This window comes from Idiotropiscis lumnitzeri, chromosome 3 (assembly GCF_059441095.1).
Source record: "Idiotropiscis lumnitzeri isolate Australia: NSW breed Sydney's pygmy pipehorse chromosome 3, RoL_Ilum_1.0, whole genome shotgun sequence".
NCBI classification, from domain to species: domain Eukaryota; kingdom Metazoa; phylum Chordata; class Actinopteri; order Syngnathiformes; family Syngnathidae; genus Idiotropiscis; species Idiotropiscis lumnitzeri.
The window spans coordinates 13,844,330-13,867,375 of record NC_142393.1 but is presented as its reverse complement, the minus strand read 5'-3'; the positions used below and the strand labels follow the sequence as shown (position 1 = coordinate 13,867,375).

The 23,046-nt window shown below is 39.3% G+C and overlaps 1 protein-coding gene across 2 annotated transcripts in view; it reads left to right on the top strand.

The window, feature by feature from the left end:
* The first annotated feature begins 4,233 nt into the window (after window positions 1-4,233).
* The window catches only part of tafa5l (TAFA chemokine like family member 5, like), a 42,111-nt gene continuing 23,298 nt past the window's right edge, over window positions 4,234-23,046 (top strand). The window contains exon 1 of one of the 2 annotated variants that reach the window (XM_088291965.1): window positions 4,234-4,884. In XM_088291965.1, coding sequence (XP_088148091.1) covers window positions 4,788-4,884 — 97 coding nt within the window. In that variant the 5' untranslated portion in view covers window positions 4,234-4,787. The remainder of the gene's footprint in view (window positions 4,885-23,046) is intronic. The other variant, XM_088291964.1, reaches the window with a different exon arrangement.

Below are 23,046 nucleotides of genomic sequence, written 5' to 3'. Positions count from 1 at the left end.
TTGAGTTTTGCCACATGTGCATATTAATGACACACGGTTGTGGCTTTTTTTAATTCTGCGCATTCTACTACCCTACATAATTCATGACATGAATGTTGTGATTAAGCTAAGAAACTCAGCCTTTTGTTGCTAACATGCAGTATTCATGTTTTCTTTTATTTGCACATAAATCATTATGGGTGGCCTTTGCATTGTGCTACGTTTGAATTTGTTTGTTGGACCTCCTCTAAAATCAGATGGCTCATCTCAAGGCGCAGATCCAAGTAACATAAATACATTGATTGTTTTAAACCGCGTAAATGTTATCACATGCGGATCAATCAAGACCTATCGGACTTTCACAATGTCTTGAAGACATAAATTCATTGGCAATTGACATATAAACGAGGCTTTTATTCACGTCAACACCCTTCGCCTTCATTCACTCGTATGATATAAGACATCAAACAAACAACCTGTTTGGAATTGCTGTGAGGAGTTACAAAGACCTTCATGCTGCACTCATATTTGTTTGCGTTGTTTGTTCAAGGTCCACCGCCTCTCAAAGACCTGTGAGCGTGACTCGCTTGTCCAGCCGAGCAGAACATCAGCTCCACTTCATGTCCTTTGTGAGAGAACAACAAGGTAGTCGATACTTGTAAATAAATGAAAAGGACACGACTCAACTAGTGGACGCAAAGTCCTCAGAAGTGGAATCTCAAAAGGCAAGGCAAGGTAGCTTCGTTTATACAGCACATCTCATGGAGGAAGAACTCAATTAGCAACTCAAAAAAATACAGCAAAATGGTTGTCATTCTAAAATCGGAATCCACCCATGGTCATTGGCAAAATGTCTCTAATGTGGCATAAAAATATTTGACTTCTTGTTTTGTCTTCATCTCAGTGAGCATGTGAAGAATTGATTTATTGCAATATTGGAAAGTGATGCACTTCCGCCCTGCCGGCTCCATACAATATTTCTGTGACATGAAAACATTACAGGAAGAATTTACACAGCCAAGTCGACAGCGCATAATGGTTTGGGACGAGACTCGCCCCACAGCATGCAGAAATCTCCATCCCTGGGTGTTCCTCACCTTGTCAAGTTAAGGGTGAGTACTCATTGACAGAAAAACACTGGAACATTTTATTTATTTATTTATTTTTAAATATCAACAGAATTGGCACAATCTGTTGAGCATAATTCATTCACGGTGATTCAATTAAAAAAAAAAAGTTATACACCAGTCATAATCAATGCGCTGCTTAATGAGCAACCCGAGGAAATTCCAGACAAACCGAAAATATAGGATAAGCATCAAGAATTTACTCTCAATTGCATCATTGTAAGATCAATATAATGATTGACGTTATTATAAAATAAACACACGTGCAATTGTTAAAAAAAAAATGGTCACATGTACCATCGTTGGCTTTTGGTCCCACTTCTTCCTTCCATCCCCACATAAGACAAATTAAGTCCAGATGTTGAAACGTGGCCTGCGCGACATCATCAACCGTCTGGTAGCCGGGCGTAAGGCAGGACAACCTCCAAAAACATCTCTGACACAGAACAATGTGGGCCTTTTTTTCAGCGGTGATGAGGCCGGCCCAATACGTCATCATAAAAGCCATTCAGGGAGAGGCTGATGGCAGAGCAGCACGCTGGGGGACATCTTCATCTACTAATAAAGTGCATGCAATATGCCGCCAGTGTGTGTGTGTGTGTGTGCGCGTTTGTGAAGGTATGAGTTATAGTAATGATCCTTGAGTGGCAAGGGAGTCTTAAATGGCGCACTTTCACAAGATAGACTGTCTTTTGCAAATGCTTTTGCATGCACAAACACGCACGCGTGCACGCGCAGACTCACACCGAGTATATTATAATGTAACTTCCTTCGCCCTTTTTCAGGCACAAAGCCATATTTGGTAAGACTAAGTGGATCTTTTTAAATGGAGTCTGGATGTCTCGCTGTGATTAACTGTGTTCTTTCTCCAAGACAATCAATCGAAACAATAATGGTGGGAATGATACGTTGACAATTGGTGAAGGAAATATTTACATCTCTATACGTATAGTTTTGAACGCAAAGGAAAGGAAATCCTCCAACAAGGTCCAAATAAGAAGCAATCTAGCAAATTTTTATTTAGAGAACTGCAAACTGTAGCGACTAACCACAAGGCAATTTTTAAAGCAACAATTTTGGCCATGGTTTACGCTGCTCATGAAAAATAGAGCCCACAATCCGCGTTCCCTCTAAGATCCGCGTGTGCGCAATTGCACACTAATCTTAACCGCTTAGCGTACAGGAAATGTATACAGTGCCTTAATAAATTTGATCCTGAGCTGTATTTGCATTTTCCATTCATGCAAATTCATTTGACCTTGTCTAGGGTCCCACGTGGTATGGTACTGTGGTGTTAATGTTAATATTCTTTCCTGACATAATGTTATCCCTGCAGAGGCATTGGTCCCACTTCATCATGGCTTCGGTCGTGACTTGTTTATTACCATGGTGACAAGTACAGCTAACAAGTATGCTAACTTGTTACGGCCGTATTGGTCCGGATACCCCCCCGCCCCAAAAAAAAAAAACATGGGTCAGATTGCTCAAACGTACGAAGTGTCGATGGGCAACATACGGATGCAATTCACATGAGTTCTTGCAGCGCCGCAATTTATTTAAAAAATGTGTAAATTAACATTTATTTCTAGCTAAGTCAATTTGGACAAATTCAAAACATTTGTTTTATAACCTGCCTACATCATGTAGCTTGTTATGATTTCAGCTTCTGGACGGCTTGTGATATTGGTTTGGTCGGCGTGTGCGTGTCTGCTGTTGCTCACCAAGGTGCAAGGAATGCTCGGGGAGCTTGAGTGAATGCTCAGGCGCATGGAAAATTAGAGGGAACATTGCCCACAATGTGTAATCAAAACAAAATCTGAAAACAGATTGTGTTTCGACCTTAGAGGTTCCACTGTTAAGGAGGTCCTTTGTTTATGATTGAGTTCCCTTCCGATGACGGTGGCCTAATGTAACCAATTTCAAAATCAAATGAGAAACAGAGAGAAAGGCGATGACTAAAACTTCTTTTGCAGCGAGATTACGTAGTCATATGCAGTTGTGCAAACTAATTCACAGTACGCCGTTTGTAACGATTTTAAACTTATGAGCTGTTGTACAGTGTCATAAACAAATGGAGGATTCACAGTGTCGTCTTTAATCAGACATTTGTAATTTTAAGAAAAATATGCGTACTAGGACCTCGGGAGTTGGAGAGACAAATCCCCACCATTTCTAGTTCAATGATTCCCACTCACTGTGTGGCAGAACGACAGAGTGCCATGAAAGGTTTGCCATGAGAAATTATCCAATTTTATGAGTCTTTTAAAATGATATGCGACAAATAACTTACTTATGCCATTTTCCATGTGGAATTTCCTTGGAAACTCTGACATTTGATGGAAAAACTCACCGATTTGCTGTTCTTTTCTGCTCAAGCCAAGCAATAACAGGTTGACTTTGGCGCCATCAGGTGGAATCTTGGTGCCAAGGAACAATGTTGAAGTGAGTTGAGGAGTTTTATTTGGTCAAAGTACGAGTGTGCTAGCAATAAGAAGTTAAAATACAGTTAATTATTATTCTTTCTAAGAAAGTGACCCAAGTCGGATTTTTAAAAATCATAATTGAGCCGTTCAGACCGTCAAAAAAAAAAAATTGATCAAGGTTGCATAAGGGCAAAAGAATTTGATCTGGGTCTCATTTGCCTGTAGTGAGACCCTAAAATGGTGGACGAGAAGAGAAAATTGCAAAGACATTATCAATATAGTTCAGTATTAATACTCGAGATCTACGTTTTCAAGTACAATATGCGTTTCCTCTCATTTTAATTCAGGTTTGTGTCCAACAATTCTGCCTAGCAACAGGTAACCAGGCAAACGAGTGACGAAGAAAAAGTAATCGAGACGCCGTTGAACAGTGTTACTTACTGCAACACAGCTAAAAACGTTGAAACTGTGTGGTAGTCAACCGATTCCTTATGTGGTTGCTATTTTACCACCTCTGTATAGTTAAAAATAACAACAAATAAAAAAACTATATTTACGTGTAGGAAATACCATCACAGCCTTCTGACTCTTCCCTCCTTCCTTCCTATTCTACTTGAATGACGAGCATGTTCTTCTGCCACTGTGCGTGCGAGACATCAACCACCTCGAGTGTGTTTGTGTGTGTGCGCCACAGACGCACTTTTGCGCCTTGAACGTCTCTGCAGACTACGCGCACCGCTTGGTTGCGCACAAGTTTGGGCACCGGTTGCTCGGTGGTTTACTTACTTTGTGCTTTGGATTCCCGCGAGGGACGGAGCCTTAATTTTCCGCCATCCTCCTTCTCCTTCTCCCCCACCCTTCCTCTTCCTCCAGCTCTTCATCATCATCATCACCATCCCCGCTTGGATCAGAAGTGCACATTCTCCCTCCTCATACAGAGCTCAGCTTTCATCGGAACCACTCGATTCCACCAAACTGGACCCACAGCTGCGTGAACTTGTGTGATTGCAAAGCGAAACTGGATCTGCGCGTCACTGAGGGAATTGTTGTTGTTTTTAGGGGGCCGGGGGCAGGAAAGGAGATTTTATTTTGTATGTTTACTTTTCCCTCATCAGCCCCCCCCCTCCCTTCATTAGCCCAAAATGGATGCCGTCGACAGGATGTGGCGGCGACCCTGGATTAGCCGCTAATGTGATTGACAGTTGCGGTGGGGGGGCACAAAGTTTTGGTCATCCAGGCGGGGCGACAAAGGTGAAGGATGCAGTCCGGAATGAAGACGCTCTCTGCAGGTGGAGGTGCGTCGCTCTGTTGCCTGCTGCTCCTCTGGCTCATCTACTCCCATCTGCTCCGAGAGGGTAAGTCTGCAGTCTCACTTTGCCTCCTGGAGGCTTTTGAAATATTTTTGGGGGTTTATTTCATTGGTATGCAGCTGCTCATACTGTGGACCAGACTCGAGAGTCATGCCATTCTTTAAAAAACTAGCCCGTTATGTGTCATATAACATTCATTTGGGCAGTTCTTGCTCATGGGCTTTGTTTTCACCTTGTTGGGGTAGATGATTGCCATGCGTGCATGCATGGCGATTTTTTTCCTCCCATTCTGTAAATTATCAAGATAGAAAACTGTATGGTGACAGACAGTCATTTTTAAATCCAGTGATTCATGCAGTCTCTGTACCCTTTAGCTGTTGACTTTGGGTGAAAGATTGACTGGTCGCCAGTCACTCGCAGGAGTGACAAAAAAAAATCCTTCACATTCATGCTGGTGCTGAGTGGCAACTGTACCCACAAGCTCGATCATCTTGTTAATCGAAATGTATAATTTTGGACCACACTGATGGATTACATTAGACAGGCAATAGTAAATGATTGAACACCTGTCAGATGAAAGTAAAAAAAAAAAAATCGTATTTGAAACAACCGACATAGACTGCCTCTGTCCCTTTTCGCGATACAGTAATAGACTACAGTATAGTCGAGGGCAACCACAATGTATCCTAGGATTGGGCGCCTGATACATTTTATTAATTGGAGTTTATTGCTTGCATTTAAAAAAATGTTAACTTTGCTGCCTCAAATTTGAATGGTCTTCCGTGCTAAAATTCACTAACAACGTGGCTGTGAGCACAGTAAGTAGCAATTTAGCGACTTTTCTAATCCCCCCCCTCTTCTCCCAGAGACTCGTCTTTCAAAAATTTAATCGTGATGTTAATTCCCACTAAGAAACTGCATGAGTGGAATCTTTTTCACATTTGTTTGTGTATGAAAAGAAAGGTTCTCAGTGGAACGTTTCTCAGGCAGTCAGTTGCACTGAATATTGCCAAAATCAGTGTGCCCATTTACACAGGCGAAAGAAGTGATTTATTGACATATTGGAAATCTTTGACCCGAGGTATGTGCTTCCAATCCACAAATTATTTTAGGGTGGTGTAAGTTATGACCTTTCATTGTTTCTTGTTTGCATTGAAAAGCATGTCACAATTTCATGAATTCCTTCCTCTGAGTAACAATAAAAGTGGCTTTTTGATTAGTCAGGAAAAACCCTCGCAGACAAATTCGAATTTTAGTGGACAGCGATATTAAAATGGAAGGAAGAACTACAGTTCAATTAAGTCTAAAAATAAAAATACACCTGTGTTCCGTTATTTGAAGAGCATGATCAGAGACAACCCTGACGTGTCTCACCGCAGGGAATTTATTCGCAGGTCTTATTGATACATGAATGGATATCGCTCAATACTATATATTGCTGTAGAAAACAACAAAAATAAATAACTTGGAGGGAGGCATACTATGAGACACACTCATTTTTCACTGTATTTAGCATTTTTAATTCGATTGGTTTATGACCTGGACTTTTCTTTCCCCCATAAAATATTTACTGTTAGTACGCCTTTACTAATGCATTACTGTAGGTGACTATAAAACACTGCTGTACATAAAAGTGCACTCCATTTAACGTTTACAAATTGCAGCACCTCACAGTGCAGCCGTACAGGGTTCGATTCCGACTCGGGTCTTCCTGATGATGGATGGGTGGATGGGTTTCGCTGCCGCTGTAAGAACACAACTCCATGCTGTGTTTAAAAATGCAAAACAGAATTTTAATATAATTTTAATATCATGATAATAATATTTAAAAAAAAATGGAATAGTGCGACAAGCCAAGGAACGCATTCTAAAAATGAATTTTCCTACATTTTTCCTACATAGGAGACCATTTCCACTGTTTGGTTCTTTTTCTGACACAAACATTTGCAAAATGGTGTTGCAAAGTTTTTCACGATTTGTGTAACACTAACATGACTTGACATTTCTACCTCACCCCCACTTTATGTCTTCGACACACAACACATTCTGTTATTATTGTCTGGAGTAATGACTTGACGTCGCTTCAGGTGAAAGGGAGCGGCACATCTTATTTCAATTCCGGGTGCAGGAAGAGCCTCGTCGGGGCCTTCGGAGCGTTATAATTTCCGACTGTATAAATCTGTAATCCCGTAGTGCTTTCCTTCTTGAATAAAACATCCTCTGGTGCAATTATACTATCACCCTGACATGGAACAGAAAGCAAAATGATGTTTTCTCTGCACTTTATTGGTTGCCGCTAATGACAAAACCACTCAGATTTCACTATACGGGCTTGGAAAAAAAAAACAAAAAGTGGATGTTGTTGGGAGATGTAGAACACTAAATTTGGACATTAGATCTTTTAATCAAGCTTTGGCCAGCAGCATAATTACCACCTGGGAGAAAGAAGAGCGCCTACACAGACGTATCCGGCGGCATGCTGACAGCATAGTAGACAGTGATGTGAAAAATGAACCGGATGAGCGTTGAAATATGCTCCCTTGCTTCTAATTTACACATTTCCACTAATATGCTACTGTCACCAGCCTCTCAAACTCCTTCAGTGAAGAGCCTGTGTTCCCCACAGCTATTTCTACCGCACTACTTTTCATTGCGCGATCATCTCATTAGTGTCTTATGGAGCAACATTGTTTAATCAATCTCTGTGAACTTTACGCACGCTGATATTCTAGAAGAAATAGAGCATGATTTTTAGCCTTGACTATCTCTGTATGTCGCCCACTCCTCTTTCCAACTGAGCCGTAAACCCAAAGTGCATTATGCTGTCAAATGAAATGCTTGTATTTGTTGAATCGTATTTTACTAAATGTCTTTCTAATGCTAGGACAGTCCGCTGCATTATGGAACTTGAATGGATGGATTGAATCCAGTCTTTATATGTCATGATGAAGTAATATACATGTTTCGCTTTGCTCCAAAAAGTATAAATCATAAAAACTGTACGTGTTTAAAGAAAATGTTTTTAATCATTGATTCATAGGTCAGTGTTTGGAACAGGGGTGGGAAAACTTTTTGATTGGTGGGCCACAATGGGTTCTAAAATTTGACAGAGGGACCGGACCAGGAGCAGATGGATGGATTGTTTTGGTAACCTCACCTCATCAAAGAAGAAAATACATTTAATTTTAAATGAAAATGAACAAAAGCAGTGCAAGAAAATACATGTCTTTGACATACCAGAGAATTTAGAAAATAAAACATTAACAAGGTCTATTTATTTTTTTTTCAAGTTTGGCGGGCCGGATTCAAACATTTAATGGGCCGCATGTGGCCCCCGGGCCGTAGTTTGCCCATGCCTGGTATGGAAGATAGACAAGTAGTGAGTTATTTAGTAGAATTACATGCCCTCCATAATTATTGGCACCCCTGGTTATTTATCTTGAATAAATTCAGTTATTTAAATAACATCCATCTATTATCTGAACCGCTTCTCCTCTTGAGGGTCGCAGGGGGTGCTGGAGTCCATCCCAGCTTCTTTCGGGCAGTAGGCGGGGGACACCCTGAACTGGTTGCCAGCCAATCGCAGGGCACACATAGACAAATAACCATCCGCACTCACATTCACACCTCGGGACAATTTAAAGTGTTTAATTAACCTGCCATGCATGTTTTTGGAATGTGGAAGGAAACCGGAGTACCCAGAGAAAACCCACGCAGGCACGGGGAGAACATGCAAATTGCCTTTATTTACGTAAACGATCTTTACATGAATCAGCAGATAAATATCTGTTTTGCTTCTTCTCAGACTGCATAAACATCATTGGCAACATACGGGTTTATTGAATAAACATGTTAGCTTTGAAATTCTGTTCCTTGTTTGGTTGTTTGTTGCTTGTGTTTGACTGCCAGTACATAATCATTGTCCGTAACTGGCTACCGACATATTCAGTTCTTTTGCACGAGAGTAGGGAGGCTTTGGTCGGAGAGGAGCTTTTTGCCTGTTTTGCTTCCATCCACTCTGTTGTTCATCTGTCAGGCCAGCCAGGACAGGAAATCAAAGCGCAGCAGCTCTGTCTGTGCACGGCATCGAGCCAGCGCCCACCACGATGAATGGCCTGTCAGCTGCTCTCTACGCTGCCAATTTATTCAACGATAAATTTGGAAATGTCTGGATTCCCTCTCCGGACCGCACTCCCAATGCGAGGGGCACGGTCGGAGCAGTGGCGACGCGTCACAGCTTTGACGTTGGACAGATAATTAGTTGTGAGCTTTTGACATTTTTAACCACATTAATTAGGAGGGTGACTAACAGTTGGCCTCTGCTGCATTTGGTCTGTGAAAAAGTTCTCCTTTAAAATGATAGCTACATCAACAGGAGAGAGAGAGAGGGGAGGGGGGGGCTAGCTAGCTAACGGGTAGACAGACAGACAGACAGATAGATAGAGAGATAGATAGATAACTGGCAAGGAAAAGGGACTTCCATATTTCAGGGAGATATTGTCACTTCACACGCAATATTTCTTTAACTATTATTTGCTGCAGAGTTGAAGGTAAATGCCCATCCGCAGTAACGAGGTACAAAACACTCAAGTCTTTTATGAATGTTACAAACTGTACCTCTATGCTAAATATTAGATTTACATCCAAGTGCTAAAAGAGGATGCAGGGATATGTTATCTTGATGGAATGCTTAGTACAGTAGCACCACTTGTAGTGAATTGTGTCAGACCTGTGCTGTAATTTTCCTCCTCCCATCACACGTGTCATAATCCAACATATCACGCTGAATGATTTGTACACTCCAATTAGAGGCTTCTGAGATGACAAACATCATGTTGTGGAGAAAAAAAAAAATCTATGGTGTTTTCTTGCTGCGGCGTACAGGCCTGTCGATGGGACTGCCAGAACACATCTTCTGAGATATGACTGCAGGCTGTCTCACTAAATTTTAAAGTGACTCAGTGGGCCTTCAGCAATCAGTTGTGAGCCGCTGCATTGATGAATGGTGAATATGCTCCACTGTACTTTATGGACGCCACTGTGTCCCTCTGTTCTCTTGAGCAAATGTCATCTTGAGGACAGGCAGATTTTATCCTGGCAAATTAACCTGTGTGTGCTCTTGGTTATTTGTGCGTTGGGGGGTTGGTGAGACTTTATGGGGCATCACAGTCACTGTTTATTGTACAAGAACACTTTAGTTGTGCTACCTAATGCTATAGATCAATTGATGCAAAGTAAACACATCACAATTTTTAACATCTTTCATTGACTTAAAATTAGGAGACTGCACACATGAAGAGGAAAAGATTGGGATATGTGTGTTTGCTGTGCTCACGAGTCTAGGCATTTGTGGCTCACCTGAGCTCGTGTTGACATAAACATTAAGGATTTGGGATTATAAATATTATAGGTTTTGCGTTTTCGATCGTTGGACCAACTGTTTTTCCAGCAGTTTTGAGAGGAAAAATCTCTCTTAAGAAACTGTATGGCCCATACTAGAGACACATGAGTATACTTAAAAAGCTAGTCATAATTATTGTTCAATGAATATTGTGTCAATTAATCGTCATGTTAAAAAAACATGCTTAATTTTATTTCAATTACTTTTCACAAAATAATATGGAAATACACATGAAAATTTAAAATAAATGGATTTTTGAATAAATGATAAATAAATAAAAAGAAGTTTGCAAAGAGTTTAAAATGTACCAATGGCTAACTGAATCTTATTTTGTTTTATTTCACTCCCTCCCAAACCGAAACAAGCCCAGACAACAGATGTTGATTCCTTCCGAGGAGCTTTTTACCATAATTCTTCTCGTATCCAATGATTGCTGCGCTTTCTTCTCACAACATGACTCTTTTTATCAGTTCGCTCAAATGACTTTAGGCACCCAATGCAAGGTGTGCTCCCTTGTTAATTTCGGCAGTTTAAGGAAGCATTAACCATGCATTCACCCCCCGGTGGTTGGCTGACTACTGGTTGAGAAAGTGCTTATGCTGCAGCGTCTGTACTCTTAATGTGAATATTGTTGCTTTAATTGAGGATGCCAAAATCTTAAACTTATCTTAATTGTGCAGTTTATGGCCCACGCCACCATATAAGTGCTAAAGATAATCTTTTAGAACCATCTGATGATCGGGGCTGTGCTGACTTTGATTTCAATGGGGAGAAAGAGAGCTTCTATATTGTGTCCAGATTATTATTATATTTGTTTTCCTCTTAAGTGTACTCACACTAGACCAGTGACTCTCAAAGTGTAGAACTCCCTCTAGTAGGGGAAGAATCACTAAATTGAATGTTCAAACTACATAATATTAATGTCTTAATTTTTTACATTTGCCTCAGCATTTTAAAAAAACAATATTTTTATTTATATTAATTAAATCATTGTTTTAGTGGGGTTTTTCACTTTAAAATATTCAAGCACAGCATTAATGTTCAAACTGTGCACATTGTCATTGTCGTTTACAACAATATTTAATTCAGATTACCATATAAAATATGCTGCTTTGTTTTTTTTTTGTTTGTTTTTTATGACTGTATTTTTGGAGTATAAGTTGCACTTTTTTTCATCGTTTGGCGGCTCCTGCGATTTATATTCTGGAGCGATTTATACGTGAAAATTTTACAAAAATCCGTGAGAGAGCGCTCTCGTCTTCTACACCGATATCCCCAACTCTAAGACATGAAAAAAATGTATTTCACAGACAGCCACAAGAGGGCACTCTAGACTTATGCACCGATACCCCATACTCCTAACACAGTCAAGCAAGAACGACTGAACAAAATGCGCCTCAAAAGAATTATGTTCTGCATTCTACAGGCTGCAAGTAGTGGAATTTACAGCTGAAAACGGTAATCGAGCAGCATAGAGGAAGTATGGAGTGAATTAAAATCTCGTTAGGGACTGGCGAAAAGCGAAGAGTCCTACTGCAATGAAGAAAACAAACAAAAAGGAAAACTAGATGGCCACAGCTAGAGCAAAGAGTTCGCCAGTGGCTGCTTGAGACGTCTAAGGTACGTCTTTACGCTCGGACTGTAGTGTCCCAAAACATTAACATGAACACGACACCTTTTCTTTTCATGTTTATTTTTCGTGTTTCTAAATAACCTTCATTGTGTTAGCATATCATATCTGACACCACCGGTTCTCAAATGGGGTACGCATACCCCTGGGGGTAATTGCGGGAACACCAGGGGTACGTGAGATTTTAAATAAAGCAAAAATTCAAAAATCCTTTAAAAATAATGATTGAATGAATTAAATGTTTCGGGAAAATAGAAGTACATAAAACACATTTTACATGCAGTTGTTTAAGTTCATTATTAAAAACAAAAACAGATTCTCCCCCATACTAGAATGTTTCGACCCAACTTGTCACGTGCTATCTTTTGTTACCTGTCAATCACTCGAAGACGCAAACAATGGAGTTGTGGTTGAAGAGTAAGCCTTCTGAAAAAACTCAGGCACAAGTGCAAAAGAAGCCCAAACCAGAGACAGCAAAATTCTGGTTGAATAGTAAAGATTGTTTTATTTGCATTTATGTCCACAAGTTGGAGATCTCTTCTATGGTCCAAAAGAAGATACATGTTGTTGATTATTTGTCGTAGTCCAAGGCAAATGAAGTTTAATAAATCAGACTATGGTGGCATGTTTTAAGTTTTTTTATTTTTTTTGTTTGTTTTACCCAAAAATGCTTTGCTGAAAAAAATATTTCACTGATCGCACAAAAAGTTTGAGAACCGCTGAAAAAAATATTTCACAGGTGGCACAAAAAGGTTGAGAACCGCTGAAAAAAATATTTCACAGGTGGCACAAAAATGTTGAGAACCACTGGTGTAGAAGGCCTAGTGTTCACAAAAAAGGAAGCAATAGTTTTATTTCTAAAAATACATTTAATATCACTGCGAGGAATGCAAAAACACAAACAATATGCGGTTTGAACGGTAACTTCTCTCAAAAAGTGTTTCTAAAATTATTTTTTTGCTAAAAATATAAAACAACTGAACTTAATAATGATGAATAATTTGAAATTATTTTATAATTACAATTTTTTTTTTAAAATAAACAGGCTGTATATGCAAAGCTACAGGTTAAAAGCTTCAATCTATCCAACATTTTAATGCATGTTTTCCAATGCCAATTCCTAGTTCAGAGTGCAATGATTACTTAGGAATCCTGTGTGACGAACCCGATACCTGTAATTCCATTCCCTTGTAAGCGTATTGAACGACTTCAAACTTGAAATTCAAGGACCATAGAAGCAGGGTGTCTCCCTCCAAGCATTAAAGTATGCATGCTAGCATGGAATTGCTGACTTTTCAGAGAAAAATGTCAGATTTCTCTTGCAGTGGCTTTCAAGGTAGTGTTCCATATTCAGCGTGAGTGCTGCTTGATTATGACCTGGGCTGTAAATTTAAAGCAAATCACTAAGGCCCAATGCTACAGACGGAGGAGCTATAAAAGTATGAGCATCTTTATGAAACAAAATGAAAAGAATTTTTACAGCTAAATCAATTTGTCAGCCCACAAAGCTCATATTTTACAGCCCCCCCGAATATGAATTCTCTCTCGCTGCCAGCTCTGACCTCCCCAGTGGATGAGTGTTGTGCACCACTCAGTGTATTTCTGCCTTGTAATACTCCAGGCTGAGAGTGCCTGGCCCTGAAACGGCTTCATCCCAGACTGGGTGGTGCGCACATCATTATGTTCCTTCTGTCTTGTGCCCGACTCCGTTTTCCGCTTGATGCTGTGATTATATTGTTCTGAGAGAGTCGTAGTTTAATATTAAAGCTGTGCGTCACACAATCATGTCTTATTGTACTGCACTTTGGGGGCTTAATAGTCTTGTATTACATGCTGCTCACTCCGTCTTTGCATTGAATGAGGAGGAGGGCGTCCTGGAGGGCTCTCTGAGTGAAATTTGAAGTGAGTCAAGGGCTGTGCACTCTTTGCTGCATCACAGTGACGCTTTTTGCCCAGCATATTACATATTAACTCTTAATGTGCAGAAAGCTTACTTGCCGACACTAAGTTGCTAGGAAGTCGGAATACAGTTCCTGATTTGATGTTTATTTACTTGTTTACAGCTGTTGAACTGTATCAAAGTAGCAATCGTGTTTTGCATGAGCCAAAGTATTTAGCACAGCCATCGGCTGCAATGTTCAAATGGTATTTTTTCTGTCCGAGTCTGAGTCTGTCGGAATTTTTTACCATTCTTAATTGTCACAAGTGTAAAAAAAAGTAGACAACAAAGGCTATTTAAAAAAAAAAAATAATAATAACTTTCTATGACAATGCTCGATTTCGACTTCAGGTGATATCGTCTCACAATCTTCTTTGAACACCCTTGTTACATTCATGGATTATATTTTCTGTTGTTGTGAAGGGAAACATGCAAGTCAGCGTTTCATTGCATGCTTTTTGAACATCTCTTGTATTTCCTTTCTTTGCCTATTACATTGAAGGTCTTGATCAGATCACACACAACATGCAATGAGAGATGACAGAGTAAAAACGGCACGCAAACATTGCTGCACTTCTTGAGCTGCTCGGTTGGGACTTTAGCTTGCTCAAGGGCGCCGTGACAGCAGCCGGTCCAACAACCAAGTTGTCATATCTACTTTTGTCTGCAGCGTGACTTGAAACGTGACCCTCTGGCCCCAATAACCAAGGTCTTGCGTTCAGATGAGCTACTGCTGGCCGCCACAATTGTATTCTCTTGTCTTCATTCATTGTAAACGATTAAATAAAAAGTATGACTAAAATAAGAAATTTGACATAAATCATTGGTTTATTCATTATAACCGAATTCATCTAAATGATAAAATAAAATATTGAGAATGAATTACCATTATATTACTAGGATAAAGCATTTGACACGTTTTACCTGCATGTTTGTACTACTTTTTCTCCCCTCTCATCTTTGAATGGCAGTCCTATCTTTCCCTTTTAGAAGTCAAACGTGGCTCTTCAGCACAAACGTTTGCCTACCCCTAAATTACTAACCCCGGACATGCTTGTCAGCTACAATCTGAATTGCACACGTTAAGTAACATCACAGCTCTTCCCATTTTTCTCGGGTGAGTGATCAAGCGGCTGTAGAATATTGAAATATCGTATGAACTCAAGGTTCAGCGTACCATTACAAGCAGGTGCGTGCGTCTTTAGACTGCTTGTTTTTGTTGCCAGTTGTCTGCTGTCCAACTTGTTTAGTGGGCAAGGATCAAGGAACTGTCAGCCAAGGAGGCCATGCAAACATCTGCCTCATTCAACCTGGTGTCTTTAGTCTCGCTACTCGTCTGGCGCACCGCACACGCGTCAAACGGCATCTAGGTAATGAGAAGCACTTGGCCGCCGTGATGAGCATATGCTCGGTGGAACGAGACTGCCGTTTGATGTCATGCAGAGTCGTTCGAAGCAGACAGACATGAGTGCATGATGGGGAGACAGTTGGTGTGGAAGTTAAGGCAAGGCTGCTGAATTCAGGCTTGAAAAGATGTCTGGAATAATACATGACCTGCGGTGCCTTGTTATAGAAGAAAAAAAAATCACTTGGCGAATCCAACTTCAGGAAGTGAAAGTAAAAAATATAAATGTGTATGTATATATATATATATATATATATATATATATATATATATATATATATATATATATATATATATATATATATATGGATGTGTGTAAGTAAGTTGTTCCTTCTTTGTACCTCTTCACTTTTCTGGAAAGACTTTGTCCAAGACCTTTTAGTGTGTCTCGGGAATTGTTTTATCCTCTCATCCAGAAGAACATTCAGTTGAAAAGCCAATGATTTTGGAGCTGAGAGTGGGCCTGTTGGCTCTGCTCCATGGTCATCTCAAAGGTGTTGATGGGCTTGTTTTCACACACCAAACATTGCATCCTTTTCTTTTATAGGCTTTGCTTTGTGCACTGGGAAAAGAAAATGGCCTACTTGGAGTATAAGAACATTTTCTCCTTCTTTGACAGCAGATATGAGCCCCGATGTTATTCCAGTATCTCGTCTCACCCATGTAGTTAAATAAATTATTAGAAACAACCCTTTGTGAAATGCAGTTCTGCACCACGGGCAAAACATAATAGTGTGCATATTGTTCAATGAACGCCACTCTGATCGTGTCAATTGTTTGTCTATTAGCTTTGTAAAGGAAGTTAGGCATGATAGTGATACATTTTAATGGAGTACATATTTTTTTTGTATTTGTCCTAGTGAAGAAAAGCTGTAGATAGAATGGATGCATCAATGTGTGGGTGAGGTGTAAGTGTGATGCTGGATAACCATTGAACCACAATTTCAGAACCATCAATGTTTCCTATCAGGTTCTTAAAGGGGAAATCAACCCAAAAAATGTCTTTACAAGAATATGTTCTCAGCAGGCCCACTAGTCAAAGCATGGCATTCAGATTTATAAGCAGTGAAATTTAGCCCTCTCAGGGGGCGGCCATTTTATCACTTGCTCTTGACTGAAAAAATTATATCACAGTTGCTCAGGGCTCAGCTAACGACCAATCATGCTCAGCTTCAGAAAACAGGTGAGCCATTAAACCCATTAAATAGCTTTTACACGCCGTCGTCAAAAGTATTGAAACGGTATATTGTCTTTATTTATTGCCGTGGACTGAAAACATTTGGATTTGAATGAAATCATTATGTGGTTTATTTTGAAGACCAAATACAAAATGAAATTAAAAAAAAATGAAAAAAGTCAAAAAGGACTAGTAAGAAGTAATACTTCCATATCCTCACCCCAGGTTATATATTTTTCCATTGTTTTATGAGTTATTTTATTGGCAGTTGGCAGTCTACTTTTGTGATGTGTTCCTAGACCTCACTGCAGACTCTTCAGTTGTTTGTTGGGGGGAAGGTGGGCTGTTATGCCCTTCAGTCTTCTCTTTAGCAGGTGAAATACATGCTCTATAGATTTTAAATCAGATGATTTATACAGCTTGGTTTAAATGTGTTAGTTTTTGTGCTGTCATTGTATGTTGCTTCCATGAAGATTAATGAGCCTATTTCAAAAGAGCTATGTAAGCCCAAAGCCATGACATTTCCTCCCCTGTGTTTCACAGATAAGATTGTGAGTTGGAATCATGATAACATAACTTTTTTTCTCCCAGCTATAGATAATATATATATTTGGTAAAGGTTCATGTTTGTCTCATTAGTGCATAAACTGATTTCTTGGACTTGACTGGACTCGATGTCACAAACCAGCTTTGCCTTCATCTTCTTGCCAATGAGTAGTTTGTATTCTTTACTGTTGTATCTCTACTTTTGTTCACGTTCAAGACATCACTTGTCCCCTCCAAAATGTGTTGCTGAAGCCACTGACAGATTGTTTTGGAGGTCTCAAAATGTTTTTGTTGTCAATGGCTGTTGTCTTCATTGGTCGACCAGTTCCATGTCTATCATGTGAAGCTAGTTTCTTTCTTTGTCTTCACATTCCAAATTATTCTTTTTGGTGATTTTGTACAATGACGGATTGATTTTAGAGCTTGATTCAGCTTCACAACAGAATTGATTTTTGACCCATGGACGGGTTTCAGGTTTTTATGGTTTCACCTCTAACTTGAATTGTTCAATTGCTGTAGAAAATGAATGACATCAACCAACGTCAGGGAACGGAGACTTTCTTCTTCTCTTAAGGTTTCTCTGTAACTGATAATGCTGATACACAGAGTTGCATAGTATTGTCAGTCTTGTGTATAAATAGGCTGTAAATAAATATAATTGTCTTTGTCTCTTCTCTTCGCTGCAACGTGGTTGTCATTTTCAACCCTGAGAACAGCTCTTCTATTAAGAAACAGAACATACAAAGAATGAAGATAATCACTCGGACTACCTTTTTGCATGCAATTGTTTGGTGATTAGAGCCTGCTTGGCTCTCTTGTGACAAGGACATTTTTTCTCAGCTTATCAGCGGCAGTACAACATCTCAATATGGGACTCGATTCTTATGAAATAATTAAACCAAACAATACATGATGTCATGAATAATTAAGTTTACTCGATTTAGAAGAAATGCAGTTCTTAATGAATTATAGTTGGAAAAGAAAGTATTTGTTCTGCGCCATTGTAAAAATTCATTTAAAACTTTAACAATGTGTAATTAGCAGAGAATGTACTTATTTAGCCGGACCGTCCTCCATCCGCAACCCGGACACACTTCTATAATCGTCCCTCTGTCCTTACTCAGAAAATGATTGTCCTGCATCCACGTCCGCCCTCGTCCTTTTAATGCGCTTCCGTCCTTGCATTACACCAGCCCCCCCCAAAAAAAATAAAAGAGTGACAATTCAATAAACATTATCTAAAGCTCATTAGCTGACTAATGTCCTATTCATATCCATGTACCGTAATTTCCAGACAACAAAACACGCTTGACTAAAAGTCACAATAGCTTTTTATTATAATATACCCATAAAAACGGATTTGTACGTACATTAGCCGCTTTGGACTGGTAGCCCCGAGTCTCCATATTATTAAATGGAGTAAACGCTTTTTTTTCCAGAAACAATGTAGAACGCAGCTATTGTTACAGAGAATACCGGAACCTTTCTCTGACACGAGGCAAATTCACAGATGACCTCGGATCGGGGTCCAACTGTTGTGATGGCTGTAATTATTGCCCTTCATCCCTTTCCTCAAATCAAACGTAACCAATGATGCTTTATTCTGGCTCTCAATTGCTTCTTCATTAAATATTAATATTAAGTCCTGAGAACTGTAACTATAATTTCAAAAGTGAACAGTAAAATCATAATATTCCTTATTCATTGATTGGACGTTCTTAATACTCATCAAAAATAAACATTACATTGTTGTTTATGCTCATTTATGTGTCAATTCATTAATTCAGTTATATACCAAATATATTTACGTTGGAAAAAAAAGTCTGTTCTAGTGTCAAATATTGATACATCATTATTTTAGATAAATTAATTGCAAAGGCTCAAATTAATTAGATTAGTATTGTTTTTTTTTGTTTTTTTTAAATCAAGTCCCACCACTAGTTATAAGCTTAAGCCTTGCACAAACACGACACACAAATTTGCACAGGAATATCGGCACAAACACACAGGGTGTCCTGGCTGGTCACCCAGCAATACCCAACCAGCGTGGAGTGGTACACTAATGTGGCATGACAAATTTTCGTCATCCAAGCCCGCTTAATTTATTGGAAAATTATTGTTAAATTACTCATCTTTGTTCATCTAGCTATACCAGTAACGTATAGTGACTGGAATCATAATTAAATACTCTTCCTTTAGATGTCATGAGGTACAATAAATGTGTATCTGCTTGTTGACATTCAAACAGCAAACTAAATCAAGAATATCGACTGTGTTTTATTTAAAAGGCTGGGATTCAATAATAAGTCAATTTCTGAGTAAATTTGAACATGATCAGTATTCAATTCATACATTTTGTGACTTTCTTATCCGTTGTCATTGTCAGTGCACGCCGGGGATATGTTGTTGTTCAAAAAAATATTTTATATCAGTTTTCAGTCAACAACTAATTCACAAATTCATTTGTTGTATTACCAAAACATGAACTCTCATTCGCTCTCTCTCAGCTGCAACTGAGATGAAATTACTTTTTATTTATTTATTTATTTATTTTTAAATAAAGCATTGTGTGGTCTGAAAAGATGTTTCTCAGAGTGGAGAATGAATTCTCGCACATTGCCGTGGAAGCGCCAAATGTTAGACAAAATTTGAAAGTCAGCTCACTTGGCATGCTCTCAGATAATTTCACAAGATGCAACGTGACCATATGTAAATGATCTATACTGTGTTTCCTTATTTTTATTCTCTTTTTTTTTTACTTCATCGCTTCACTCCTTTAGGTGGTGGTTCCCGAAAACAGACACTGGTGTGGGAGTTTTTGACTCTAAAAATAGGTTCACTGGCTAAGTAAAAGTTAGGCAACACCAATCTAGACTCGTATAGTGGGTGTTGAGGGGTCACCGTGGCAACGACAGACGTTATTCAATACTGTTTCACATATTCTCTCAATTTTCCATCCATCCATCCATTTTCTGAACCACTTATCCTTACAAATGTCGCGGACGTGCTGGAGCCTATCCCAGCTGTCTTTGAGCGGTAGGCGGGGTACACTTTGAACTGGCCGTCATTCACTTATAAATCCAATACAAGCAATTTCATCGGAATACTGTGCTCATGACTGAATGCTTAGGAGGCAAAGTGAGTGAACGTTGACCTGGTTGCCAAGCAATGCAAACCAATGCCCATGGCACACACTCAATCAAATGCACAAAACTCTATAAAATTATGACTGTATTGTTTGTTATTGACGCTTCAACTCCTAGTCCCCTCGGCATGTGCAATTGCTCCTTGGAGGTGAAGATAAAAAGTCAGTTGGCACTGATCCTTTCTTTCCACCAGTTAATATTATATAATGTTGATGTTCTGCCGTTGTAATGTGTCAGGGACACATACACAGCTGTTGGGCAGTCGTTAAGCGTATTTGGGTCAAGTACCCACCCAGCAGCAAAAAAAAGTGTGCAGCAATACGCCTTTTCTGAATTAAGCACAGCCTATGTCGCACCTTGCTGCTCTTTTAAGCTAAAATATTGTTCCTTTGATTACTTCATCGTGGGCATTAGTACTCAATGTTCCATATTGAATCAGTGGGGCATTGAAACTGTTGGCTCCTGCAGCCCACTTCAGGCCCAGATATGAAGATACTTGTGCTGCACTGCTTTGGTGAGTGTGTCTGATCACGGGGCTGATGTGTTGCACTCGGACACATTTGCCCCCAGCTACGTGTTTGAACCCCTCTGAAGTTGTGTGTGCATGCGTGCGTGTGCGTGTGTGTGTGCTGCTGCTGTGTGTGTGTGTGTGACGTAATAAGTCATTCTCAACAAACGCGTCATCCACGTCCCAAACTGCATTCCCGCCTATTGAAGCAAATTTCTGACTCCATATTTCCTATGCTGTGAACCCCTTTTCTGTACTCAAAATGTCAGCTAAATATTTTAAGTTTACTTTTGTTAAAGTTGAGTTACCCACATTTCAGAACCAAGAAATAAGAATTTAGAGAACACTGTTTTGAACGTCAACTTAAAGATAAACAACTCAGCTAATTGATTTGGAGCAAGCTACTTGCTAGCTTTGTTATGCTAACTAACATAGCTGTCACAAATATCAACTATATCTATTTTGAGTTTTTTTCCAACTTAAATTAATGTTTTAGGCCAAAACATTTTTCTTATTTACAGTGTGGCAATTTTCATTTTCTGGCCTTGGTAGAGATCTTCTTCAGATTGGACCATCTGAAGTCTCCCAAACGTGTGCACATTTCATCAAGTTAAACAAGGTCACACAGCAGATGTGTTCTCGCTATTGAGTGACATGAACCCAGCGTCACATGAATCAAATGTAGTTGGAATGATGGAGTGCAAGGCGATGGCAAAGAGCGCGTTACAAAGTGCCTTCTAACCTCCCCAATTCCCTCAGCCCACTCGATGCACAAGTCCTTGCTCTACCAGTCTCTGCCTTCAGGCTTATTGTATGAAGCCCATTCGTCTGTTCAATAGAGAAACACAACAGACAGCACTGATATCTCACATCACCTCCGCCCTCCCAGCACCCACGTGCATAAAAGGCCTCGCCTCAGCAAAAGCAACATTGGCTGGGCTGAGTGGTGGCGATGATGGTGTATAGTGAGTGAGCAGAATATTAAATACGCCACATTTCCATAGAGAGAGGCTCCCACTGATTGTATTTGTTTTTCTAAATTGCTGAAATGTATCAAATCCAAATAACAAGCTCTGGTATTTTTCAAAACCAGCACAGTTCACACCAATGATAATTAAGCTTATGTTAACGCAACCAAAATGTGTGAGGCAAAAGTGGGCGTAGTATATTTTTGGTGATAAAATATGTTTATATCTTGACTGCATGATTCAAACACGACTGTAGCAAGTTATAACACATACTATAAATAAAAATAAATAAATAAATCACATTTTGGGGGTTGCCTCGATTTATTTTAGGGCTGTTTGCCACAATTTTCCCATATAAATAAATTGTCCAATTCATAAAAAACGTATAGGCGACATTTTAAATCACATTTGAACATTCTATAACTGCCGTCCAAATGAAAGAGTAAGCCTATTGCTACATCATAAAAACTTGACTTGCATGTGAACTTCTCAAACATCTTTCAGCATCACACCATCTCAAAAGCTATTTGTGGTGATCTAAAACCTGTTATCTATTTTATTCTTTGGAGCAACTTCAATATGTCCACATGAATCTTTGCGGGAGAAGAGGCAACACTTTTTAAGAGGCATGTCTGCATTGACCTTCTGGAAAGTGCAATCTCGCTTCTTTGAGCTGCCGATTTTTTTTTTTTTTTTTCTTCAAGACAGCTTTCCATTAAAGGAAAAAACGGGTGAAACTTTTTCCGATGATTACTAAAGAGAAGACTGAGCTTTGTGTAACCTCGAGAAAATGTGCTTTAATAGTTTAGATATCTAATGGACTTTGTCTGTGGAATCGGGTTCATTTAATAACCTCAAAATTTACTGTTAACTAAATGTGGGTGTTCAAATGGACCGTCCGCACCTCAGTACGAGACTGCAGAACTATATGCGTTATTGCCCATTCAAATATTTCGAACAAAAAAAAAAAATCCTGATCAAATTATAATAATTGAAGTGTAATCCCTCACATTAATTTTCAAATGTTTGACTATTAATGAATCAATTTGCTTACTTTTTGTTTTCCGTTTTATAAGTCTATTTAATATCTCTAAAAATGTATATTTTATTGCTTCATGCAGCAGTTCTGTGTGTCTGTTCTTTAATCCTAGTGATGTACAGCGGGCGTCACATTTCTCCCCAAAGCTTGTGTCCAAAATGGCCTCAAGCTTTTGAGCTGGTCCGTGGTTTATTCAGGAAATGTCTCTGAGTTTAGTGGATATCTTTCGTATGATCTTTTTAAAAATCATGTTCAGACTGAACTCAAACGCTGCAGATAATTAATAGTCAAGACACTTTCGTTCATACTGATATTGAGTATTTTTGTGGCATTATGATAAATGATGAATTGATCGTTGTGAATTAATTGTTGATTAATAATGTCTTGAAGCAAAATGGAGCGCATTACTAGGCCTGAAATGGCAGAGGTGTTGTTCATTTAGTCTAAA